This window comes from Terrapene carolina, unplaced genomic scaffold (assembly GCF_002925995.2).
Source record: "Terrapene carolina triunguis isolate 2854851 unplaced genomic scaffold, T_m_triunguis-2.0 Scaffold93, whole genome shotgun sequence".
NCBI classification, from domain to species: domain Eukaryota; kingdom Metazoa; phylum Chordata; order Testudines; family Emydidae; genus Terrapene; species Terrapene triunguis.
The window spans coordinates 12902989-12927254 of NW_020664444.1; the positions used below are offsets into that span (position 1 = coordinate 12902989).

Consider the following 24266-nt stretch of genomic DNA (forward strand, 5'->3'; position numbering starts at 1 on the left):
CTTCACAGATAGTCTGCAAAAGGAGGCTACACAACACGTGTCCCTAGATCCGTCCACAGAGCCAACTACCTCGGACGGTCGTGGGCTGCATCTCTGAGCCAGCAAAAACTGGCACCTGAGAATATGGTTTGAAGCATTTTTCTCAGGACACCCAGAATGCTTCTGTAAGGGAGACCTGTGTTATCATATAACTGTGGATCTTCTCCTAATCCATGTTGTTCAGAGAAATACATTTAAGCTTCCAGCAAACAGAAAGGATTAAACAAACAGAAGGGAAATTGCCATCTAAGACCACCAAACAGGCAGGGTTGCTTCCCATTGCACCAACTCTAATCAAGGTAGGAGGGGGAAAAACAGTTAGAGAAGTAGAGCTCGACTGCTGGAAAGCATGTATATACAAACTTCCTATTGACTGCCTGACAGAGTTTGAGGAACTCTTGTCAGTCTGTACTTGTAGCAACCATATCCCAGAACTAGTTTTAACTAAGAGCTATTGACTTCTGGAGGTATGAAGCAAGTCAAAACTGCAGAAGTTATCCAAAGCCTAAGACGAGATCTGCATAATCAATGGTTATGTCAGGGGAAAATGCCTTAAAAATATGAGACTTCCAATTGTGAAACTGTCAAAAAGCAACAGTGCTGCAGATCCCAGTATAAAGTATTTATTTAATACTCAACAATTAACACAAAGTCCTCCTTTAAATTCTTTTTTTTTTTTTTTTACAGTAAATAAAAATGTATTATTCCCCCCCATGCATGATCACCGTGTATTAATCTAAGCCTTTTATTTTAGATGTGAAAAAATAAAGTGTTTCCCCGATTTCATCTTTTAATCATACAGCTATCACGTGGTGCACTGCATTGAAAGGAGACAAGAATTATTATGCCTAATGCACAGTTTGTGGTTATTATTTTTTACATAAGGTGTTAAATGAATCAACCACCCAATAAAAATAAATATTGTATCTTAAAGAACTGATAGTTTTGCAGTATTCCTTTTCTGTAAATAGAACTGTGTTTCAAAGATTTCCATGTGCTGCTTATAGGAAAAAAAAAATGTAGTGGTTTTGTTTGGTTACTAAAACAAAACCTCAAACTGTCACCTTTACACACTATTACAGACCTAAACCTAAAAGACTCCATTCTAAATGAAAAAAAACTGTGTTGGAGGAGGTTTTTTAGCTGCTGAATATCTATGTATAAAACAAGGCTAAGAAATTCTGGTCTAATTAGCAGCCAATCATCTACATTCAAATGATCCATTCTTATCAGAGGAGAGGTGAGCAACTACTTATAAAGGAACATCTGTATAAGAGTGGTGTAATTTGGAGACTGATTTTAGATACACAGAATTGTTCTGGATTGTGCAAATTATACTAGTTGCTGTGACAGGAATGAATTTCAGGGATGTGTGTGTGGTATTGAAGTTTCCTGAATGTGCACTTTTAATTACACCCTCTTTGGGTTGTCTTGAAATACTTTTGGCACTGGGTTTATAGATAAGCTATACAACTATTTACCCTGCCTTTCAAGACATTCCTTTGTGACAGCAAAGGTCAAGCATTTTTCATAATACACTAAAACAAAACTGATTTAAAAATGTAAAGCAACAAACGAATGTTTATGCTTTATTTTGTATTATTGTGAAAAAGGGAATACTGCATTTGAAACTGTAGAAGACTATATATCTTAATCAAAGCCACCAGCCAGCATATTGGAAGTCTGATAACAATCATTCCAATCAGTTCTATTGGCTATTTCTTTTTACATAAATAATATAGACCAAATATCATAAAACATTTCAGCAATCTTCTTTAACAGAAAAGAGGAGCCCTTTTAGTTGTTGAGAAACAATTGCAGGACTCAAATTCTGAAATTGTCTTTTGAGTTATCAAATTGCCAAATTCATGCAGCTCCTAATGAAAAAAAATTCAATCAAGTTCAATAGGACTGCTATCTTCTTGACCATCTTCTGCATCATCATCTTCCCCAGCTCCCATCAGACTGTTTAAAAGATTTCCTATAATTAAAAACAGGATAGTTAAATTTTAATTTTGGAAAACTGGTGGAGTAAACTATTTTATTCTGAAGTTCATTACTGTAATGGAGTGGATAATTAAAAATATAAATATAGAAGTTAAAAGGTATTCCTCAAATTACAGCAGTTTCACAGTAGGGTACATTGCAGGCCCCGTCTGTGTTTCTTATGTCCCTTTAAGTTATTCAGATACTTACTGATATATGGAAAATTTTACTTCAGAATTAATAATTCTTTAAAAAACAAGGCCAATTTTTAAAAACAGCACGTGAAAAACATTTTATCATCAATAAAAAGTGATTACAGAAGACCACAGTAATCATCCTAAAAACTGCATGCCGAAGCGAGCTAGAGCACTTTAAAATCGGAGCTAGAACGGACTAGAAAACTAGAGAGCTATAGTTGAATCAAACGTTGTTCTATAAAAAGACTGAGCACCTGAGTCTCCATTTACAAACAAAACAAATCAATATATTTAAAAAAAAAAAACATATAAGCAGTGAAGTTATTTACATTAATTTTGAAAGCTACTTTTTCCAACTGAAACACTGACTAAATATTACTCCTGAGGGGATTCTGTGCCAAAAAATTATGCGCCAAAATTTAAAAATTCTGCAAATTTTATTTGTCAAAACAATGCAATATAATCACACCATTTTCAATTGTTTTGGTAAGTGATTTAAACTACAATACAGAAAAAAGTCACAATAACTGTTCAGCATTTCCTAAACACATGAAAGTTAAGTTAGAAATACTTGGTAACTAATACCCTGCACCAGTTATAATCCTGGATTTTCATTTAAATTGCATTACAGAACACCACACAGGGGGGAAAAATAAGTAGAATGTCATTTTAAATTGCTCAGACTTTCACACATGAAAGTCATACAGTTTTATTCATCATTGTTCTGGACCTAGCTGCGTACTTTGGAAAGGGGTTTGGTTCTGATTGTCCTGACATTTTATTGACCGCTTGGTAAATGTTTTATTTGCCCTCAAAAGTCGTTTTTTTTTTTTTAAATGGGCAAGTAAAAACCTAACCCCATTGTGCCACTTTGGCACAGGAAAAAAGTGAGAAAGCGCGTAGATCTTCCTAGCTGATTCTCTTACTGTCTTTACATCACTCTGGCAATGTAGGGGCCTTAAAACTTTTACAGGTTTTTAAGTTCCTGGGGGAATTGACTGAGAATGGGAACAGTTAATGAACAACAGAATAATTAACAACGTTACTATGCAGACAGGTTGCTACATTTCTGCTTCAGAGAATGAGATCAACAGAAACATTAACAATTTTTTTTACAAGTTATTTTCTTTAACATAAAAACAAACAATTTTCAGTAACATGATACTAATATTTAATTAAGTGTTTTTTCAGTTCTCAAGAAGTTACATTTTACTAGGCAGGCAGGGTGCTACACTTCTGCCTCTCCTTCCTCCTGCATAACAAAAAGACCTACCCTCCTCCGCCCCCCTCAAGCGACAGTATCGAGAGGGACAGTCTCTCTCGCTTGTTGGCCAGCCCCAATAGGCACACACATCGAGCCCCTCTCCCCCTGCAGTGGTTTGCGTCTCTGAAGCTGCTCCAGGCACGCTGGAACAGAAGCGCTGCCCTGGCTGCAGAGGAAGAGATGCGTGTCACCCCCACAGATTTCTTTTCCGTTTTTCCGCATGAGGGGCACAGAAATATGGGGGGCCATATGAATTCTGCACCCGCCCGCCCCCCGTGGGCGCAGAACTCTGTCAGGAGTAAAATATGGAGAATTCTAACTTCAGTGGGATTTGAGGACAATCAGCACTTTAGTGACCATCCCCGCTAAAAAGACACATCTGAGAAATTAAAAGTTTTTAGATATATCAGATTGATTGATTATTGACATGCTTTTTAGGTTCCAGCTTTTACTGAAGTTGACTCTGTTAACCCTGGAAAAGTTGCTGAAAGCATTGAATGGCAGGACAGATGTACATTGTAACATCTGCCTTAAATACAGGAATGAGTCTTGGGAAACAAAATTGTGGTTTATAACATAGCGTTCGCATGTCCTCCATCTCACTCTCACAGATTCAAACTTCTGAACGCCTGTTCATATACTGGATCAATTACAATAGTGATATTTTTACTAAACTTTGGGTACCAGATAAAGGAATTAAACAGGTATTTATTATAAGCCAAAAAAGTTTCTGAGGAAGAATTTATTTCTTTATGGGAAAATATTGTAGTCGATGATTTTTTAAATATAATGTGACTCAATTTGTTCCGTTGTGATTTAAAAAACACAAAACAAAACGTGAATAGTACTTAGTAACTGATGTTTTGATTTCTTCTTCCAATAAGACTTTTGTAGAAAAAACTGTATTATTGATTCCTCATGCAGAAATAAACATTTACTACACAAACACTACTTACTTTGAAAAATATTAGACTTCTAAGGTCCCAGTTCCGCAAATACTTCCAGATGTACTCAACTTTAAGAAATGAATATTCCCATTGAAATTAATGGAAATACTCATATGCTTCAAGTGAAGCCAATGCATAAATTTCAGCAGGAGGGTTTACTTTGCAATTTACTATTTAATCTCAGATTTAATATTTATAGGGATATTATACCATTTCTTCCCTTTTTTAACCGAAGTGAGCATTTTACAAACTTCATATCCATTACATTACAAGTGTAATTGATTCATTTTATATTGGTGACTAATTTTATCTGCGCTTACTTGTATCATAAAGACACTATACATAAATTAAAATTAATTTAATAAATTAGGCCAAATACAATGGGTGAGTAATAGTCCATAAACTGGTACTATTTCCAAAAAGATCAGAGGTTGTAGCCATAGACATTTCATTGTTATAAATTACCTAGTAATCCTCCGTAGGATGACGTCTGCTTGGGTGGAACTCCAAAGAAGAGCTGTCCTATTCTATCTAGGTACTGAAATGACACACAAAATAGATGTTAATTGTTTATATATGTCCAAGTATCTAAGATAAGGAAAGTCAAACCCTATAATTTTCTAGCACAGGGGTGGGCAAACTTTTTGGCACATCTGGGTACGGAAATTGTATGGCGGGCCATGAATGCTCACGAAATTGGGGGTTGGGATGTAGGAGGGGTTGAGGGCTCCGGCTGGGGGGTGCGGGCTCTGTGGTGGGTCCAGAAATGAGGAGTTCAATGTGCGGGAGGGGGCTCCGGGCCTGGGCAGATGGTTGGGAGTGGGGGGGGGTGAAGGCTCTGGCTAGCGGTGCAGGCTCGGGGGTGGGGGTGCAGGAGGGTGCTCTGAGCTGGGATCAAGGGGTTTGAAGGACAGGAGGGGGATATGGGCTGGGGGAGCACATGCAGTGACAGTGGTGCGGGTGAGTGTGCTGCTGGGGGGGCAGGAAAGGGGGGCTCCTCCCCCAGAGCTTGCTACTGCCGGCAGGGAAAGGGCTGGGGGGAGTCCTCCTCTCTGGCCCCTGTCCCGGAGCAGCCTGCCTGCACTCCAAACTCATCCCCAGGCCTGCCCAACCCCAGAGCCCACTCCCCAAGTCAGAGCTTTCACCCCTCACTGCACCCTCAACCCTCTGCCCGAGCCCCTCCAGCACCCCAAAGACCTTATCCTCAGTCCCAGCCAGAGCCCTCATCCCCCCACACCCCAATCCTCTGCCCCAGCTCTGAGCCCCTCCCACACCCCAAACCTCCCATTCCCAGCCCCAGACAGAGCCCTCACCCCTACTCTCGCCCTGAGCCCCTCCCACACTCCAAACCCCTCATCTGCAGCCACAACCCACAGCCCTCACCCCTGCACGCCATCCCTCTGCACCCCTCCCATCCCCAAACTCCCGCACCCCAATCCCCTGCCCCAGCCTAGGGCCTGCACCCCAGACCTCCTCCCTCACCCAAACTCCCTCCCAGAGCCTTGGGCAGGTGGGGGGATGGAGTTTGGGCGGGGCGTGTTCTGGGCACCACCAAAATTTCTACAAACCTGCCACCCCTGATCCTGCCCTGCAAACCTGAACTCCCAGCATTCTCAGGACACATGCTGATCCCTAGTGGCCACCGCTGATACTCAACACCTCCCTCCTCTCTTAACCTGTGAGTCCCTCTCTGGATTGGAACTGGACTGGAACCAAAGACCATCTTGGAAGCAACATTACCAGCCCAAGCAGTCAAAAATCATGAGTTGACCCCCCAAAATCACAGGCTCTACCACTGCCCCTTCATTCATTCTTCAGCGGCAATTCGGCAGCAGGCCCTTCCCTCCGAGAGGGACTGAGGGACCCGCCGCCAAATTGCCGCCGAAGAGCCAGCCCTGGGGGAGGGCGCAATTTTATATTCTTGCCTCGGGCGCAAAAATACCTAGTTACGGCTCTGGTCTGAAGGACCGGATGCGGCCCCCAGGCCTTAGTTTGCCCACCCCTGTTCTAGCAACACAACTTCTCTCTCCAATTTGCAGAGAAACAAATGTTTTTGAAAAAAATAATTAAGACAACGTGCTTTATATTAAAGAATTACCATAATTGCATTCTCAAAAGGTAATTGTCTAAACCTCAGATTGTTCCACTGACAAACACTTTGCATGGTATCAATCCCATTTGATAAAAACCTGACAAAAAGAGTCATCTGTTGCATTTTATTAGACTACACAATATAGCACGTGTGTATGTTATGTTGAAAAGGCATTATTTAATCAATTCTACTGGGCTGTGTTACAACTAGCTACTGATAACTCACCTCATTATACATAGGATCTCTTTTCAGTGAAGGTTGATACTGTTCACACAATACTGTAAATACTGTTAGTTTTCCTCTAGAAAGGAAACAAAGCACAAAATGTAATCTTAGCACAAAATGAAAAAGTTAATTAAAAACAAAGTAATAAGAAGTCATACCCATCAACAGCCAGTAACAGAAACCAGATGAAATTTAGCAATGGTTGTACAAATGGAGGCCCCTTTTCTATTGAAGGATGTTTCTGTGTATATGTTGTAAAAACCACTGATGCACTGGTCTTATTTTTTAAGCAGAGAAATCTGAAAGAGGAAGCAGTAAAATAGATGTTAAAAATGGTATTTGGGAGCTCCCAAGAATTTCTTTTAAACCAAGAAAAAAAAAAGTCTAATGTTCACTCTGATCTACAATAACTTTAACTTAAAAAGCCACATCAGGCTCAATAGATCAGTTAATAACAGAAGCTCTATTAACTGAAAATGAAGAGCTCTAGCAACTGCTTAAAACCAGCCAAGGAGAAAATTGTTAAACGACTTTAAAGAACACCAGAAGCATTTGCAAATTAATAAGAGTCATACTGTTAGCTTAGATAGTAATAGTCAATGAGAAAGTTAATCCAAAGGAAGGCATGATTCTATCCAACTTTATTCAAGCTCTATCAGAAGCACGTGAAAAATTGTAACGGCTACTACTTTTTATGCATAATTCAGGTTAACTGGAGCTGTCCTTACTGTGGCCAAAAGTTTATCCCGTGGAAATAAATTTTAATTTCAGCCCATACCTCATTTTTCCTGATATCCAAAATAATCACCCCCTTCTTTTGGTGTGCATCTGTTAATCTTGAATGACAAAACAAACTTCTCTTCTACTCTTGGTACTGATTCAGTGCTAGTACATCAAACAAATTCTGTCCATATTGAGTCTAAATGTCTGCAAGTCCTATCTTAAGGAAATACAAGCAGATTCTCAAACAGAATTTGTCACTAGTTAATGAACTTATTGATGACCAAGATCATCTGATTCTTGAATAATGCTAAGTTATTTCTAGTTATAGTTTTTGCAAGACCCACACACTTACTGGGAACTTTGTGCTCAGGTGGTAAATGCTAGTAAGTATTGAGAGGGCTGTAATGAGAGACTTCACTTTCAGTTCTGTATTAGCCTCTGTACCTGAACCATTAGACTTTGTGGGTTTTTATTATTATTATTGTTCACTGCTGAAGTTACAACATCAATTTTGCATAGGATTATAGCTTGTGATAAATCCACATATGTTGTAAGATTTATTCTAGCTATACATCTAGGTCAGTAAAAGATTTAGTTGTGTAAATACTGCTTGGCATAATATACCTTTATAAATGCTTTTCAACACATGTAATTGCCCTGCCTGTACTGGAAACCCATAAAGGAACTGCTCCAGTTTACAGGTTGGAGAATGTTACAGTAAAAGCAGAAAGACCAGGTTTGAGAAGTGTTTCAGCATGACAAAAGCAACTACTGTTCCAACCTGTCCAACCCGCCATATAAGAGGCTTATTATAATAAAAAAAATTAGAGGCGACAGATGAAAGGGAAGCCATTTTCGCTGGCAGTTAGGCAGGCAGCCTGGGAACTGCTCATCTTCAGAGCATGTTAGTTAAAATGGAGTAAAAATGGACACCGTCCAGGCTAGTAAATCAAAATATTTGACTATCAGTTTGCAAACCTGCATAATTATATATATTCCTTCCCCCTATAAAACAAATACTTTAATGATCTTAGGAAACTGGCAGTAACTCCACTCATTGAAGTACCCTACACTGCCATTGAATGTGCTTGATGAAACAAAAGTAGTAGTTCTTAGATGGCCAGCTCCCAGGCAGGGACCACATCAGGCTTTTGTGTTTGCACACAGCCCAATACAATGATCTGGGCCTCTTGGCACCACCATCACATGAATAATAATGACAAGGACATATTTCAACATCTGGCTTTCAGGGGGTATTATGAAGAGAAGAAAGGGATCTTACAAATGATTACAAATTCATTTTTAACACAAAGGCACTAATATAACCTCTTAAAAGGAGAACTTTTACTTTAACGATGAGGATGCTACTCTCAGATTCAGATGGATTAGTTTAGTTCTCCCAATATTAGTGTGCTTTCACACCTTCACGGTCAAATTTTTTTTCCACACACACAAATATATAAATTGTGGGAGTGGGTCACATACACTCTTTGAATCAATATACAAAGTTTTTCCATCTCACTAACTACACAAAAGACTAAAAAACTTTATTCACTTTTACAATTTCTTTTGCAAAAAAGATATATTTAACTCATAGTTACCCTACTTAGCTTGAGGCCAGACCCCAGAATGCAAATAGTTTAATCCAACACTTTGCACAGCAAACACTTTTATAACAAATAAATGTTGAACACCTACTGTAAGACTGCCTGAGCTACAAACATGTCCACCTCACTGCGATATCCCCTGGATGATGAATATTCTACTAGCATATTAGCACATCCTTCGCCATCTGTGGAGTGCAAGAAGTGATACCGAGATTCACAATAGTTTTGCTCTACAGAAGAAAGACAAAAAGAAAACAGCTGTTAAGAAATCAGTTTGTTATGCTTAATTCAAGAACATTTGGTAGGTTTGTTCCTTTTCCAAACAGAAGTGTCATGGGAGCTGTTATGTAAACATGGGTATATACAACAAATACAAGGAAATGGCCATTTGTCTTTTCACATAAATTGTAAGTACATTTTGAATTAGTAATATTTAAAAACTGTTTGTATTCAGATATTGCTTCCCCTGTCTAAATCGGTCTTACTCCTCAAATACACCAAATTACAATCTTGACTATCAGTATATTAAATATATTATTACCAGTAGTGAGATGATGGGGCAAGAAGTTTCACCTTAAACTCCAATGCCATTACCTTGAATCGTGTGGAGAAGAGGTTTCGCTTAATTTTAGTCTGACCCACTCCCACTATCAAACTTAAGTTATTTCTATACTGTAGCAAAAGTTAATAGGAAATAAAAAGATTTTACCAGAACTTCATTTCAGGCAAAGCTGCATTCTAGCCAATGGCCAGGGCACATCAAAGTCATGATATTAATTATATTTTGAACCTGAAAGTCCCATTTTAATAATCCAGCCTTCTTCAAATTAAAGTCTCAAAAGATATGACCTAAGAGAACACCTGTGGATGGATAGCAAGTCATCTGCTCTAGTCTGAGCACACACAATTTTAAGTACATGCTGTTTCCTTTGCCCATCACGTCCACACTCCTGTTGGAGCTTCATTGAGAAACCAACACTAATGCTTCAGAAATATTCTCACTCGGCAGCTGACAACAGCAATACCCATCAAATGCCAACCAATAACTCACACAATTACATCACTGAGAAATAGTACGGCACATCAAACAAAGGCAGTCTGAACTTTCGACCAAGGGGTAAAGTTTACTATTTTTGACTAACATCCAGACTTCAGAGCTGCAGAAGAGCAGGTCTGATTTTGTTTTGTTAGAAAGTTCACTTAGTATATTGGTATTGGTAGAGACCCATGGGACATCAGAGAAAGTGACTTTTTGTTCAATTATTCTCAAACTAACGTTCGTATGTACTGTATATAACACACCTTAAATTCATGCATCATCTATGACTGAAGTAAGAGTTTTATGCACCTCTCTCTTATCACATTTTACATTTGATTTCATGCATAATGAAACCACAATAAATTCAAGAAAAGGACTCTGAAATTGGTTATGTTAAGTAAGTCTGATGGTCAGAGCTCAATTTCATGTAGACACAAAGTCTAAAACCTAAAGACCACTGGGAAGTGTTGCCATGTGCTGAAACTGTCTGTGGCTAGTTAATCCAGGATTTAAAAAAAAAAAAAAAAAAAGACACTGAAATAACTTATAATCGATGGTGTCTTAAACTCTATTGTGACTAGCCTGGGTTTACTAGAGCACTACGTGGAAGCCTCAGGTTTATCAAGCAAAATTTTAACTTACACAATATGAAAAGAACAAACCCAATCTATACACATTTATATTTCATTTTTTCACCCTTAAGAAAATTAAGTTATTGATATAATTATCTTAAAAGATTGTAGAAATCTCAGTGTTACAAAAATGAGCAAAATCAATTGTTCCTACCTTTCCACAACGTGATGGCTAATAACTGATGTAGTTTCGGATGACCGAGTTTCCCTGATCCACCACTGGACCATTTCAGTGCTCTGGACACAAAAGCTACTCTTTCAGGAGAATTTGGATCCATCAAACTAAACACTTTAGCCAAGTTTTCTAGAAGCAATACAAATATGCAATTAACATTACCAGAAACATAGCAAAGTTTCTCCTGTTATCAATAAACCTTTGTAAAAACATCTTGAAAGATTAGTTGTTCTTCTTAAATGAGTGACTGAACAATGTACTTCCATGTGTAAAAGTCAATCTTAGCTCTGTAAATCAGTAACTTCCAATTGACCTCTCCGCTGCAGTGCCAGAAACCATACCCTGCCTAGTAACTGGCACTAGGTAGGAACAGCTTCCCATGTCCCATGGCTTAGGATAGATGTTCCTTTGCTGTCAGGGAGTTCCAGTGAGGAGACAAGGCTTCAGTTAGGAAGGTGCACTCCAGTCATAAGAAGTGTCAGGGATGGGAGCCTGTAATTAGGAGCAGGGCTGTCGCAGGACCGTGGAGTGAAATGCCAGACTGGACCTATGGAAACCAAGTGCATTCCCTATCCCATTCTCCAGTTGGTCAGCAGGCCCCTAGAACAGCAGTTGATGTGGAAGGGACTCTTCATGTGATTTCCAGCTGGGCAGCTCAGAAGAAGAAGGGCTTTATGAACTGCACGCTTACCGAATCAGACAGTCCGACAAGCAAAGATTCTTTGACAAAATGGCCGACCCACGGGCAATGCACACACCACCACACTGACTGGATAGGAAGCCGCTGTCCATCAAAGCGGCGGAGAGGTCAATTACTGTGCAGACAATACTTGTCGCTCCTGTGCTGGGGAGAGGACAATGCCAAAAATCATGCTCCACCTACAAAACATAGTGATGTTTGCTCAAAGTATGTCCGTATGCTTAGAGCCACATCAATTACTGAGAATCCATTATTTTTCCAGCAATTTTGTCTGTGTGTCACTTCTGGAACTAAATTAACACCTTAGCAAAACAGGAGCCCACAACTCATGGCACAATGAAAGGGACTGAAGGTTTAGGAGAACATTACATTTCTGATAACACAAATTTCTCTGACGTGCAAATACACTTGAAACTCTGTCAAACTAAATACAATGAGATAATCTCACCTAGTAGTTCATCTGTTACTTTTGCGTCCGATTTCTCTAAGGACTCTAAAACCAGCATGGACAGATCAGCAGCACTGTTTTGCTACAAAATGTGCACAAAAACAAGAAATGTATTGTTAGGGCTGAAGCTATCATTAGTTGCTAGAAAAAGATCAAGAAAATGCTTAAAGCGTTTTGTGAAAAGCAGACAAATTTTCAGATGGAACAGGGACAATTAACCCTGTTCCACCCTCACAAAAATTAGTAGTAATTTAATAAAGTAAACCAAAAATCTGCAGGAAAATACAGCACAACTGGCTTAGGCTGCAAATGCAGTGTGGACACACATGAATGTCAAAGTCTCTACAAGTGATGCAATTCATCTCTACACAGAAAAGACACAGGACTTGTGCACTGGGAAAAGACTATATAGCAACTTCCCACAATAAAGACTTGTCTACATGGGGACATTCAGGAAAGTTAAGACGAAGTAACCAAATCCTTGAAGAAGGATTAAATGAACTAAGTAACGTCACACAAGGGTTTAATGCGCTTTAACCTGTGTATTGCTTCATGATCTTAGTTGATTTGTCTTTTCTGATTGTCCGAGTGTAGACAAGCCCTAGACTACTTATTAGCCCAAAACTTTAACACTAATGAGTCACCATTTAACCCTCAAACAATTTGGAAAAAAATAAAAGGATTTCTTACTTGGCTGTGACTAAAGAACAACAGTGCCCCTGAATACATCAGTTCTCTTGCTTCTACGTGTTTGCCTTGGGACATATACCTGCAAATAAAAACAAAGCAAAGCAAAAAATTCTTGAGACAAAGTATCATTAAGTGACAGGTTTGCATATACTCAAAAATCACTTGAATTTGAAAGTAATTTAATACTACTTGAAGCACAAGGTGACAAAGATTTATTTTCAGAGATGTATGTTTGTATTGAAAATCAATGTATAGACAAGTGAAAGCTACAATGAAGCTGGTTGTATAGAAAGCATATAGTATATGACTGGATCTTATTATGAATATTAAAAAAATAATAATTTCCCTTTCTTGGTTCTCATCCAAAAGTTAGTCCCAAAAGGAGAACTGATCAAAAGTTATAAGCATATGAAAACAAGGAATTATACTAGAACTTTGGAACATCACGTTACCACTTTTGCCCTAACAACATTTTTAAATATAAAACTTAATATTCTTACTCTCTTGGAACAGTGGGAGAGCATCCAAAAGTCTGGTATGATGCACAAGACAATTATTCTTATTACGTGAATAATAAATGCAAGTCTCCAGCATGTCCTATTGCATCAGTTAATATATGGAAGTTTAAAGTGCTTTCAGTATAAATGCTATACAGCACTGTAACATACGGTTAAGCCATTACAAGACAAGGTTGCATATCACAAACATCATATCATATCATAAGAACGGCCCTACTGGGTCAGACCAAAAGTCCATCTAGTCCAGTACAGGGAAACCCCACTATAACGTGCCCCACGATAATGTGAATTCGGATATAGCGCGATCATAAGGTGGCTCCCGCCGCCCCAAGCACGCAAAAAAACCCAAAACCACAACACACCGGCCAGAGCGCCGCCGAAGCACAAAAAAAAAAAAAGGAACGTGCCTTCCCCACTGCCTCTTCCCCCTTATCGCTGCTTCTCCTTTTGGCGGGAAGAGCCATTCTCCTCCCCAGCTGCTCCTCACTCTTCCTCTGCCCCTTGCACATCTCCCCTGCTCTCTGCCCAAGAGAAATTGACCGGCTTGAAACTGATCGGCTTTAAATGGTAAACTTTTCATAACCCCACTATATCACGACCCCGCATTTATCGTGATCGAATTTTTTGGACCCCAATCATCGCGTTATAGCAGGGTTTCACTGTATCTTGTCTTCCGACAGTGGCCAGTGCTAGGTGCCCCAGAGGGAATGAACAGAACAGGTAATCATCAAGTGATCCATCCCCTGTCGCTCATTCCCAGCTTCTGAGACATCTCCACTCAACTCTTTCCCAGTCTCTCCTCACTCTTTTCTAGTCTCCCTGATTACCAATTTTGGCTGCTACACAAGAGGACATGGGAAGTGCAACCATCCTTTGTAGAGCCAAATTAGCTAAGCTTTGATAGTATCTACAAAGCTGACAGCAATCAGAAAGAGTTACCACACAATACACCTCTACCCCGATATAACGCGACCCGAAATAACACGAATTCGGATATAATGCAGTAAAGCAGCGCTCCGGGGGGCGGGGCTGTGCACTCTGGTGGATCAAAGCAAGTTCGATATAACGCAGTTTCACCTACAACGCGGTAAGATTTTTTGGATCCCGAAGACAGCGTTATATCGGGGTAGAGGTGTATTTCAAAGAATCTGAGCAGTCACTTTCACCCATTTACAAAGACAGCAAATACAGTCTTAGGCCTTGTTGACACTTGCAAGTTGGAGCGCATTAAATCAGCCCTGGGCGCCCTGACTCCCGAGGTGTCCACACTGGCAAGGCACTTACTGCACCTGGACCCCGCAGCTGGAGTGCTCCTGGTAATCCACCTCCACAAGAAGCGTAGAGCTTTATGCACCCGGGCTGAAATGCCACGGTCTCAGTGTGGATGATGTGTTGCATTACTGCACTGTGATTAGCTTCCGGAAATGTCCCATAATCCCTTGAAGTCAAGTGGCTACTCTGGTCATTGTTTTGAACTCGGCTGCAGGCATGCGGATATCCCCTTTCAAAGCTCTGTTTCTGACAGCACGCAGGCTTATCTGTTCCGGGACACAAAGCAAACCAGTACTGTGGAATGCTCCTGCTAGGGGTGGGGGGGGGGGGAGAGACGGGGGCTGATGTCGGGTTTCCCCCTTCCCCTGACCGCTGTCTGAACTTACAAGATAGCATGCTGACACACTGCCCCCAAAAACACACTCTCTCTCCCCCCACATACACACAACACACTCCTTACCCCCTCATTTGAAAAGCAGCTGGCAATCTAGTAGGATGCCCATGGAACAATGGGATTGGGAACCCTGCATCATGTGACGCTGTGCCTACCCCATTAGGCATTGCAAACCCTTTCCAAAGCACACTGCAGCCACTTGCACACTGGGATAGCTACCACAATGCACTGCTCTCTATGGCCTTGCAAGAGCTGCTAATGTGGACATGCTCTAGGAGCACAGTGTGAACACACAGCAGCACTTTCCCTGCTGCTGTCTTCAAAGGCTGGTTTAACTCCCGGTGCTCTACATCCGCAAGTGTAGACATAGCCTTAGAAACTCCACACTTCAAAACCCAATTGCTCAACAATTCAGCTTCTAGCTTCTTCAATTAAAAAAGGATTTTAAAAACTCAAAGTGAGAAAAAAAACAACCATCCTTCATTCCAAAATTGCCATTATAAGGCCACGTGATTATTACCACACTGCTGTCATTACAATCTCCTGGACATAACATCTACCACTCTCTATAGCTAAAGGTTTTGTATAGTCTCAATTTTAAATTAAAAATGCAGTATCGCAAACAGGTGGTAAAAGGATCTTAGAGAAATGAGGAATTATTTTTGTTGTCTTCTAATTCCCAAGTCTGTTTTGCCTCATGCTAGATTAGAATACTTGTCAACTGTGCAATCACCATTGAAGACACTAAGGATATTAGCCATTGTTTTAAGTGGTCTTGGGTGCTCAAAAGAACATTTGAGACAAGATTATCTTTTCTACGGGTATGTCTGCAGCGCCGGCAGTTACAGCGCCGGCAGTTACAGCACCGCTCAGAGAGCGCTGAAGGGAAACCGCTGTTGTGTGTTCACACCGTCAGCTGCCTACGCAATAGCATGTTCACGCTTGCAGCGGTATTCGGAGCAGTGCACTCTGGGCGGTTATCCCAGAGTATCTCTTCCTCTTCTGCTGCTAAGAGTTGTGGGAAGGCGGAGGGGGTCACAGGACATCCTGGGTCCTGTCCCAATGCCCCATAATGCATTGCTTCACATCCCAGCAATCCTTGTGCTTCCTTCTGCATTTGGTGCCATCTTTCAACCGTTTGCGTACTGCACGCTCTGCCTCTTTGGTCTGCAGGAATGGATCCCATACTGTTGACCAATATGCTGCTCGCTCTCACTAATATGTCACGAGTGGCAGTGGAGTTATTCCTTAAACTACAAAGGCAAGAGGAGTTCGACATTGATCTCGCCATGCATAGCAGCTACGACACGAGATTGCTTGTGGCGTTCACAGAGGCGCTGACCAGTGGAACGCTGCTTTTGGGCTCAGGAAACAAGCACTGAGTGGTGGGATCACATCGTCATGCACGTTTGGGATGACAAGCAGCAGCTGCAGAACTTTCGGATGAGGCAAGCCATATTTATGGGACTGTGTGATGAGCTCGCTCCAGCCCCACGGTGTAAGGACACGAGAATGAGCTGCCCTGTCGCTGGAGAAGCATGTGGCGATTGCACTTTGAAAGCTAGCTACTCAAGACTGCTACCGATCGGTCGCTAACCAGTTCAGAGCGGGAAAGTCGACCGTTGGACACGTGTTGATGGAAGTGTGCAGGGCCATTAATCGCATCCTGCTCCTAAAGACCGTGACTCTGGGAAACGTGTGTGACATTGTGGATGGCTTTGCACAAATGGGCTTCCCTGACTGCGGAGGGGCAACAGATGGCATGCATATTACAATTCTGGCACCAGACCACCTAGCCACTGAGTACATTAATCAGAAAGGGTATTTCTCTATGGTTCTCCGGGCGCTTGTGGATCACTGTGGGCTTTTCACAGACATTAACGCAGGCTGGTTTAGAAAGGTGCGTGACGCACGCATCTTTCGGAACACTGGCCTGTCCAGAAAGCTGCAAGCAGGAACTTTCTTCCCAGACCAGATCACTGTAGGGGAAGTCAAAATGCCCATTGTGATCCTGGGAGACCCTGCCTACCCTTAATGCCGTGGTTTATGAAGCCATATATGGGGAACCTTGACAGCAGCAAGGAGCAGTTCAACAACAGAGTGAGCAAATACAGAATGACTGCTAAGTGCGCTTTTGGCTGTTTAAAAGCCTGATGACACTGCCTAGATGGGAGGCTGGACCTGGCCCATGACAATATTCCTATGCTTATAGCCGTGTGCTGTATGCTCCATAATATTTGTGAAGGGAAGGGTGAAAGCTTCACTCAGGGCTGGACCGCTAAGGCTCAGCACCTGAAGGCGAATTTGAACAGTCAGAGACCAGGGCTATTAGAGGGGCGCAGCACAAAGCCATAAGGATCAGGGATGCCTTAAGGCAGCAATTTGAAGCTGAAATCCACTAATATTTGTTGCTATGCTCGGGAGTGCAATGCTTGTAATGCTAGGAGGTGATTGGTGCACATGATGCAAGAAGGGGCCTTAACATAATTGTATGTTGCTTTGCAGGGCTCTGTTTGCTTTCAATTAATGGAATAAAGATTACTTTCAAACCAAAACAATTCTTTTATTAAAACACAACTGGAGGAGAGTGAGAAACAAAGAAAACACATCAGCACTGTGGGGGATAGGGGAAGGGAGGGTCCCAGGACAGTTAAAGATTTGTGTATGTCCAGGTATCATATGCAACCTTGTCCTTTGGAGTGCAGCGGGTAACATACTTCGGCAGGGCTAACCTGCAGAGGGACGGGTATTGAGTGCAGTGGGTACTGGGAGTCCGCAAGGCTCGACTGTGACGGGGCAGGAGTGGAATGCAGTGGGTACAGATTGGAGCCAGCAGGTGATAATCGTGTGTTGGCAGTGTCTGGGGGGGCGCATGGGAAAGAGTTTTGTGACAGCGGCTGCAGGGGAGGGCAGCAGGGCTGCTCGGTTTGCAGTGGTAGTAGCACCTGGAGCGTGTCTGCTTGGTGTTCCATGATGTTTAAGAGCCGCCCCGTGGCTTCATTCTGGCACGCCACGTTCTCCTTTCAGTCCCTCTTCTCGCTGTCCTGTCACTCCTTTAATTCTTGTTTTTTGGCCGCGGAGTGCATCATGACATCACGCAGAAAGTCCTCTTTAGTTCTTTGTGCTCTCTTCCTAATTCTGCACAGCCGTTCAGCTGGCATAAAGAGGGAGGCTGGGCTCCCAAGGTCATATCTGTGAAGCCAAAATGCAACATTTTACAGAAGCAGTATTGTTTGCAACACAGAGACCACTGATTCAGTGATTTAAAACACAGCCACTATTCACATACCTGTCACTAACTGGCTGACCCCAGGCAAGCAGACGCGTCACGAGCCCCCCAAAATGGTGAGTAATAGCAGGGGAAAATCAGTGTTCCAGGACCGTACTGTACACAGGGCATGTGGCTCTTGGGGAGAGCCAGCACTGTGGGGGAGGCCTTATCATTACTGTCCCCACATTTTCCACAGGCTGTGTTCATTATGAAAGATATCTCGCTGCTGACAGTGAGCAGGGAATCAAGGGAGGGTCTTCTCCAAGACTGTGGCTTCCACCCTGGCCCTTATGTGGCTCGCCTGTGTGCAGCAATGCCCCCCAGTGATGGCAGAGTGGCGCAGGAAAGTGATCCTTAATGGGGCAAGAAACAAAGAGCTCTGCCAAAGAACCTGCAGCAGCGGATTGCCCAGATCTCCATGAGAGTTTCGTGGACATCTCTGAGGCAGATTCCTGTGAAGTAAGGGAGTCAATCAACACCCTGTTCTGCCGCTCAGATTAGGCATGTGGTGGTATGCGCATCATACAGACACAAGCCCACTTTCTGCAACCCTCCTGCCCCCAACAACTCGTTTCAGCGATTCCCAAAAATCAAATCCACTTACCAGGGGCTTCCTCTCCTGTTTGTGGTTCGCCAAGCTCTGACAGCTGTGATTGGCTAGCCTCCTCCGGGGTAGAGAAGAGCTCCTGGCTGCATGCATCTCTAACCTCCGAGTAGTCCTCTGCCTCTGGGTCCTCCTCCCCCTCCACATCCTTGTCCAAGATTTCCTCCTCCTGGCTTGGTCCACTCTCGACTGGCACGCGAGCCACCGAAGTATCCACAGTGGCCTTCGCTGGGGAAGTGGGGTCGCCACCGAGTATTGCATCCAGCTCTTTGTAGAACCGGCAGCTCGTGGGCGCAGCACCGGAGCAGCGGTTTGCCTCCCGCTCCTTGCGGTAGGCATTCCGCAGCTCTTTCACTTTGACCCTGCACTGCAGTGTGTCCTGGTCATGGCCCCTTTTTGTCATGCATTGTGCAATCTGTCCATAGGTATCATAATGCCTACGGCTGGAGCACAGCTGGGACTGGACAGCCTCCTCTCCCCAAATGCTGATGAGGTCCAGCAGCTCGGCATTGCTCCAAGTGGGGGATTGCCTGGTGCGTGGAGCAGGCATGGTCACCTGGAAAGATGTGCTGAGACCACTGCATGCGTCACCGAGCAAACAGGAAGGGGACTTTCAAAATTCCAAAGGAATTTAAGGGGTGGGGCTCACAGTTAGTCACCTGAGGGCAGGGCAGTGGAGTTGAAACTGATGACTAGAGAGGCGAAAACACGCATTGTGGGACACCTCCCGGAGGCCAATCGCAGTGCTGTAATCGACCAGGGTGTCTACACTGGCACCGCGGCACTGTAGCCTTGGCGCAAAAAGCTGTACGCCTCTCGTTGGGGAGGTTTTTTTACAGTGCTGCAACTCCACAGTTTGTGCGCACTAAGGGCTTGGCTACACTTGCAAGTTACAGTGCAATAAAGGAGCTCCGGGCACCCTAGCTCACTCCCCGTCCACACTGGCAAGGCACGTACAGCGCCATGACGCCGCGGCTACAGCGCAGCCGGTACTCCACCTCGGCGAGAGGAATAACGTTTGCTGCGCCTTGGCTACAACACCCGGGCGTCAGTGTGAACGAGGTGTTGCGTTACTGCGCTCTGATCGGCCTGTGGAAACGTCCCGTAATCCCCTTAAGTCAAGTGGCCACTCTTCTTGTTGTTTTGAACTCCTGTAGGAATGCGGAAATGCCCTTTCAAAGCTCCGTTTCTGACAGCCGGCATGCAAGCTGTTACTGTGGAATGCTGTGAGAGAGAGAGAGAGGCAGGGGGAAAGAGGACGTCTGCTGCTGTCTGAACTTACAAGACAGCATACTGACATGCTCTCAGCCCCCCCAAAAACCCACTTCTCCCCCCCCCATACACTCTGTCACACTCCACCCCACTCCTCCCATTTGAAAAGCACATTGCAGTCACTTGCATGCTGGGATAGCTGCCCATAATGCACCACTCCCAATGCCGCTGCAAGTGCTGCAAATGTGGCCACACCAGCGTGCTTGAAGCTGTCAGTGTGGACAGATTGCAGCGCTTTCCCTACTGCGCTCTACGAAGGCTGGTTTAACTCAAAGCACTCTACACCTGCAAGTGTAGCCATGCCCTAAGAGGCTTGGCAGTGTGTACACCTCAGGAGTTACACTGCAGAAAGCTGCTTTACTGCGCAGAAACTTGCCCAATGTAGACAAGGCCAAAGTTGACCTTCCTGGATTCCCACTGATCTTTCAGCCAGACAGATAAATAAAAGATCAGAAATGGTACCTTTTTGAGCTAAGGTTTTTTTTTGCTCTCTCAGCTAAATTTCTGAGGCTGACACTGCTTAAATGTCAATACAATATATTAAAATTCTGGAAGTATGCTCCAGTGATTTCACTTTTATTTGATCATACTACGCGTTCCAAATTATTCTGGTCCTTGGCTTATTTGTGCATTTTTGTTTATTTGTTGTTGTTTTTTTAAACTAAAAGATTACCTTTATCTGATTGCCTCTATACAGACTTTTTATGGACTCTATCGTATAGCAGGGATTGGTTTACTGAATGGATGAATAGGTTCATATGTGATGATTTTGCAATCCTGGCTATTTATATTTTGAATAATGGCTGTTTGTTACAAGAGGTTTAAGAAATAGCAATCTCTTTTTTCCCTTCTGATTTATTTATATAAAAGTAACAATGTTCCCTCTGGCCAGACAGGACAAAAATACCTGTTTCCAATAGCAGTGTCTCTGTTCCTCCTCCTACAAGCAAACTGCACTCTAACACCACCTTCCTGCTAAGTGAACTCTAGAGACCCATTAATATTGCTAGTTCAACAATACAAGGTTCTTTCTCAGTTCCTTGCTCCTATTCCACTACCCCCAAAGCATTGCCTTTCAAGGTCACCGCCTGGGGAGTAAAAGACCAAAAATCAGGAAAACACCTATGACTAGGTGTGGAAAATATAATCGCTTAAGTTTGTAGCAATTTTATTTATTTAAAGCAGCATCTTACAAGTCTATTTTAACTGCCATTAAAGCATACAACTATAAATGGAAGCTATTAGGAATCCTGTGTCTGCCAAAAGCTCAGTTAAATTCCTTCTTTTGAAGATAGGACACTAACAAAATAATGCCATTTTAAAATGAAAATTGTTTAAAAAATAGTTGTGTTGACAGAACTAATAGACTGCATTACGTTTATCAAGATATAAGCGGTGTGTATTTGCACAGTAACGTAGTGGAATTCTATGTGCAGGTTTATTCAGATATGAAATGAGCACATTACAAAAGCTAAGACAAATTTAGCCTTCAAATATTTCAAAAATAGAATTTCTCACTTCATGATATTGTATAGTCACTCTCCAGATCACGACTGAAGTTATTAAGAAAGCAACACGGAAAATGAAGTAGCACTGTATCTGGCATGTCAATTAATTAATTAAATTGATAATACTTCTTGTTCCTTATCTTTTTTAATATTCCCCATTGTTATAGATTGCAGTGGAGTGGGAGCAGGGAAATGTAGAAATGGATCTAAACATTTCTGTAAATGAGACCTTGATGGCTTACTCAGATTAAACCAAGTGTCCATGAGCACTAATAAAATGTAAGCCAATTTGACTACCACCTTGAAGTTAAACCTGGAAGTGTGACTTGAAATTTCCAAAGTCAGAAATCTAGATGTGCTTGATGGTTCAGCACCTACAATAATAATGAGACCCAAGTACATACATTCATAGGAACATAGGAATTGCCATACTGGATTAGACCCGAGCTCCATCTATCCTGTCTCCAGCAGTGGCAAGTATCAGATGCTTCAGAGGAAGATGTAAAAACCCTGAAGCAGGGAGAAATGGATAATTTGTCTACCCCTCATTAGGTCTCATCCTAATCTCTATTAGGGAATGGTTTGAACCATAAAGTTTAGTATCTCTTCCAAAATTTATTAGCACTAACGATAACAACTCTAGATATTCTTGTTATTCCTAAGTGGTATCCCTTTCTGAATATTGATAAATTCTTGGCCTCAATGACTTCCTATGGCAAGGTCCACAGTTTAATTATGACTTGTTATGAGGAAGTATTTCCTTTTTATTATTTTTGAATTTACCACTTTTTTATTTCACTGAATGCCTCCTTGTTCTTGTGTTATGCCTGATCTACCCATTTTAAATTAATTCAGTGGGTTCAAGCCAGGATGCAAGTTACTGCATTTTAAATTACTATGAAAGAAAAGAGTGCTTTTTACAAGTTGTGTAAGAAAGAAAAACATTGTCACAATCTAAACTTTTCTGCAACAAAATTAAAGAGAGATTTCTGCTGACAAACTGTTTCAAAAGAAGTATTTGGAGATGTATTGTTACCCTTAAACATCTGAGTACTATTTAGTCTCTGTTACTCAGACTAATATTAAATGCAAAAGAGTGCTTAATAATAAAGTCTTACACAGTAGATGACAATTCAAGATTACAGCAGCCATGTACTCAAAGTAGTAATACCACAGTACAAATACTGTACCATGAAGCAGACCTGTTACATTACTCATTAATAGGCAAGGCACAAATTGTGGAGTTGTGCAGTAATATCTGCCTTTTTTTAAAATTTCCATGTTGACTAAACATGGTGAGAAATCAATGTATTTTAAAGAGTCTTCAAATCAAGTTCTGCTTGATAATCCGTCAATGACACTAGAATCAGGACATCCAAAAACCAGAATTACATCTTATCTGCAATTAAAAGCCGACCTGCCAAGCAACCCATTTGGAGAGACACCCTCACTGCAGATTCATTTTAAGACACATTTTAAATCATCTTAGTGTTAAAATGGGGGATTTCACTGTGTATTTTAATTAAACAATTGATCAAAGTTTGTTCTGTTTTTTAAATTCAAATTGTAATTTTATGACAGGTTTGAAGAAATTTGCACACTGTACTTTTACACATGAATGACACTTTTAATTAAAAGAAAAACATTTTGGAGTAAAAAGAGTTTACAGGTGCTAAGGATATACCTATGTTACCACCAGATGCTAACTTTTACCCAGCATGAGGTTTACTGCAGAACTACTAATTCAGTCACACTAATAATATTAACACCCTGTACTACTATCCTATCTTCCATCTGGGGATCTCAAAGTCCTTTAGCAAATGTTAATTAAGTCCTTCGGCAGCTTGTTTTAATATAGTTAACCTTTACATAACTCTGAAAAGAAACTGCTCCTCATGAACTCACATTCTTTAATCCTTCTTAAAATGTAACCTCATCCTTTTATTTAAGTTTAAACATCCCTAAAAAGGAATGAAAGCAGCTGAGAAGTGGAAGGGGGATAATGTAACTAACCCATTTATGCATCTCAATAGAAAAGGTGCAACACTACCTTGATCATTACCTCTCTTTCCATTGGTTAGAGAAAGGAGACCCCTACCAACAGGACTGGCCTTAGGATGCCAAGATGCTGGAGCAAATTGGCATAATGGGGGGGGGGGGTAAGAAGAAATGAGTAAGGAATCTTTTTCTCCAATCCTGCTTGCTCCAAGGCAAGTCTATAAGCAGTGCCAAACAGCCAGAAAAGGAAAAGAGAATGAAAAACCAAGCTGCATCTCCTTTTGGGCCTAATTGTTGTTGAGATCACATGGGGCTCTCTAGACAAGTCTGATGACAGCTTAGCAAAGCAGTGGAGTACAAAAAGGAGAGAAGTTGAATAATGGGACTATTTATATAAGGGAGGCAAGGGGCCCACGATTAACAGGTCTGTGTGTGGACCTTCCACAAGAGATCAAGCACCCATCAGCTGAGTGGTGGTGAAGGGCTAAGCCACAACCTGCCTCACCTCCCAGGCCAATCACTTCAGGGTGGAGAATGGCCCCTGATCATTAACTACAAGACCCCACCATCAATGGGTGGCCCCAACCCCGAGTAGGTTAGAGATCAGGGGCCAGTCTCCAGATTTGCTGGCCAGGGAGTCTCGGGGCACTATAACGCCAGCTTCC

The 24266-nt window shown here is 42.0% G+C and overlaps 1 protein-coding gene across 1 annotated transcript in view; it reads right to left on the bottom strand.

Moving 5' to 3' along the window:
• Positions 1 to 652: 652 nt before the first annotated feature.
• Positions 653 to 24266, bottom strand: part of GET4 (guided entry of tail-anchored proteins factor 4) — a 24419-nt gene continuing 805 nt past the window's right edge. Inside the window, exons 2-9 of the mRNA XM_024219570.2 lie at positions 12765 to 12843; positions 12075 to 12156; positions 10906 to 11055; positions 9172 to 9310; positions 6909 to 7049; positions 6751 to 6826; positions 4899 to 4971; positions 653 to 2020 (exon numbers count right to left, since the gene is read on the bottom strand). Coding sequence (XP_024075338.1) covers positions 1932 to 2020; positions 4899 to 4971; positions 6751 to 6826; positions 6909 to 7049; positions 9172 to 9310; positions 10906 to 11055; positions 12075 to 12156; positions 12765 to 12843 — 829 coding nt within the window. The 3' untranslated portion in view covers positions 653 to 1931. The remainder of the gene's footprint in view (positions 2021 to 4898; positions 4972 to 6750; positions 6827 to 6908; positions 7050 to 9171; positions 9311 to 10905; positions 11056 to 12074; positions 12157 to 12764; positions 12844 to 24266) is intronic.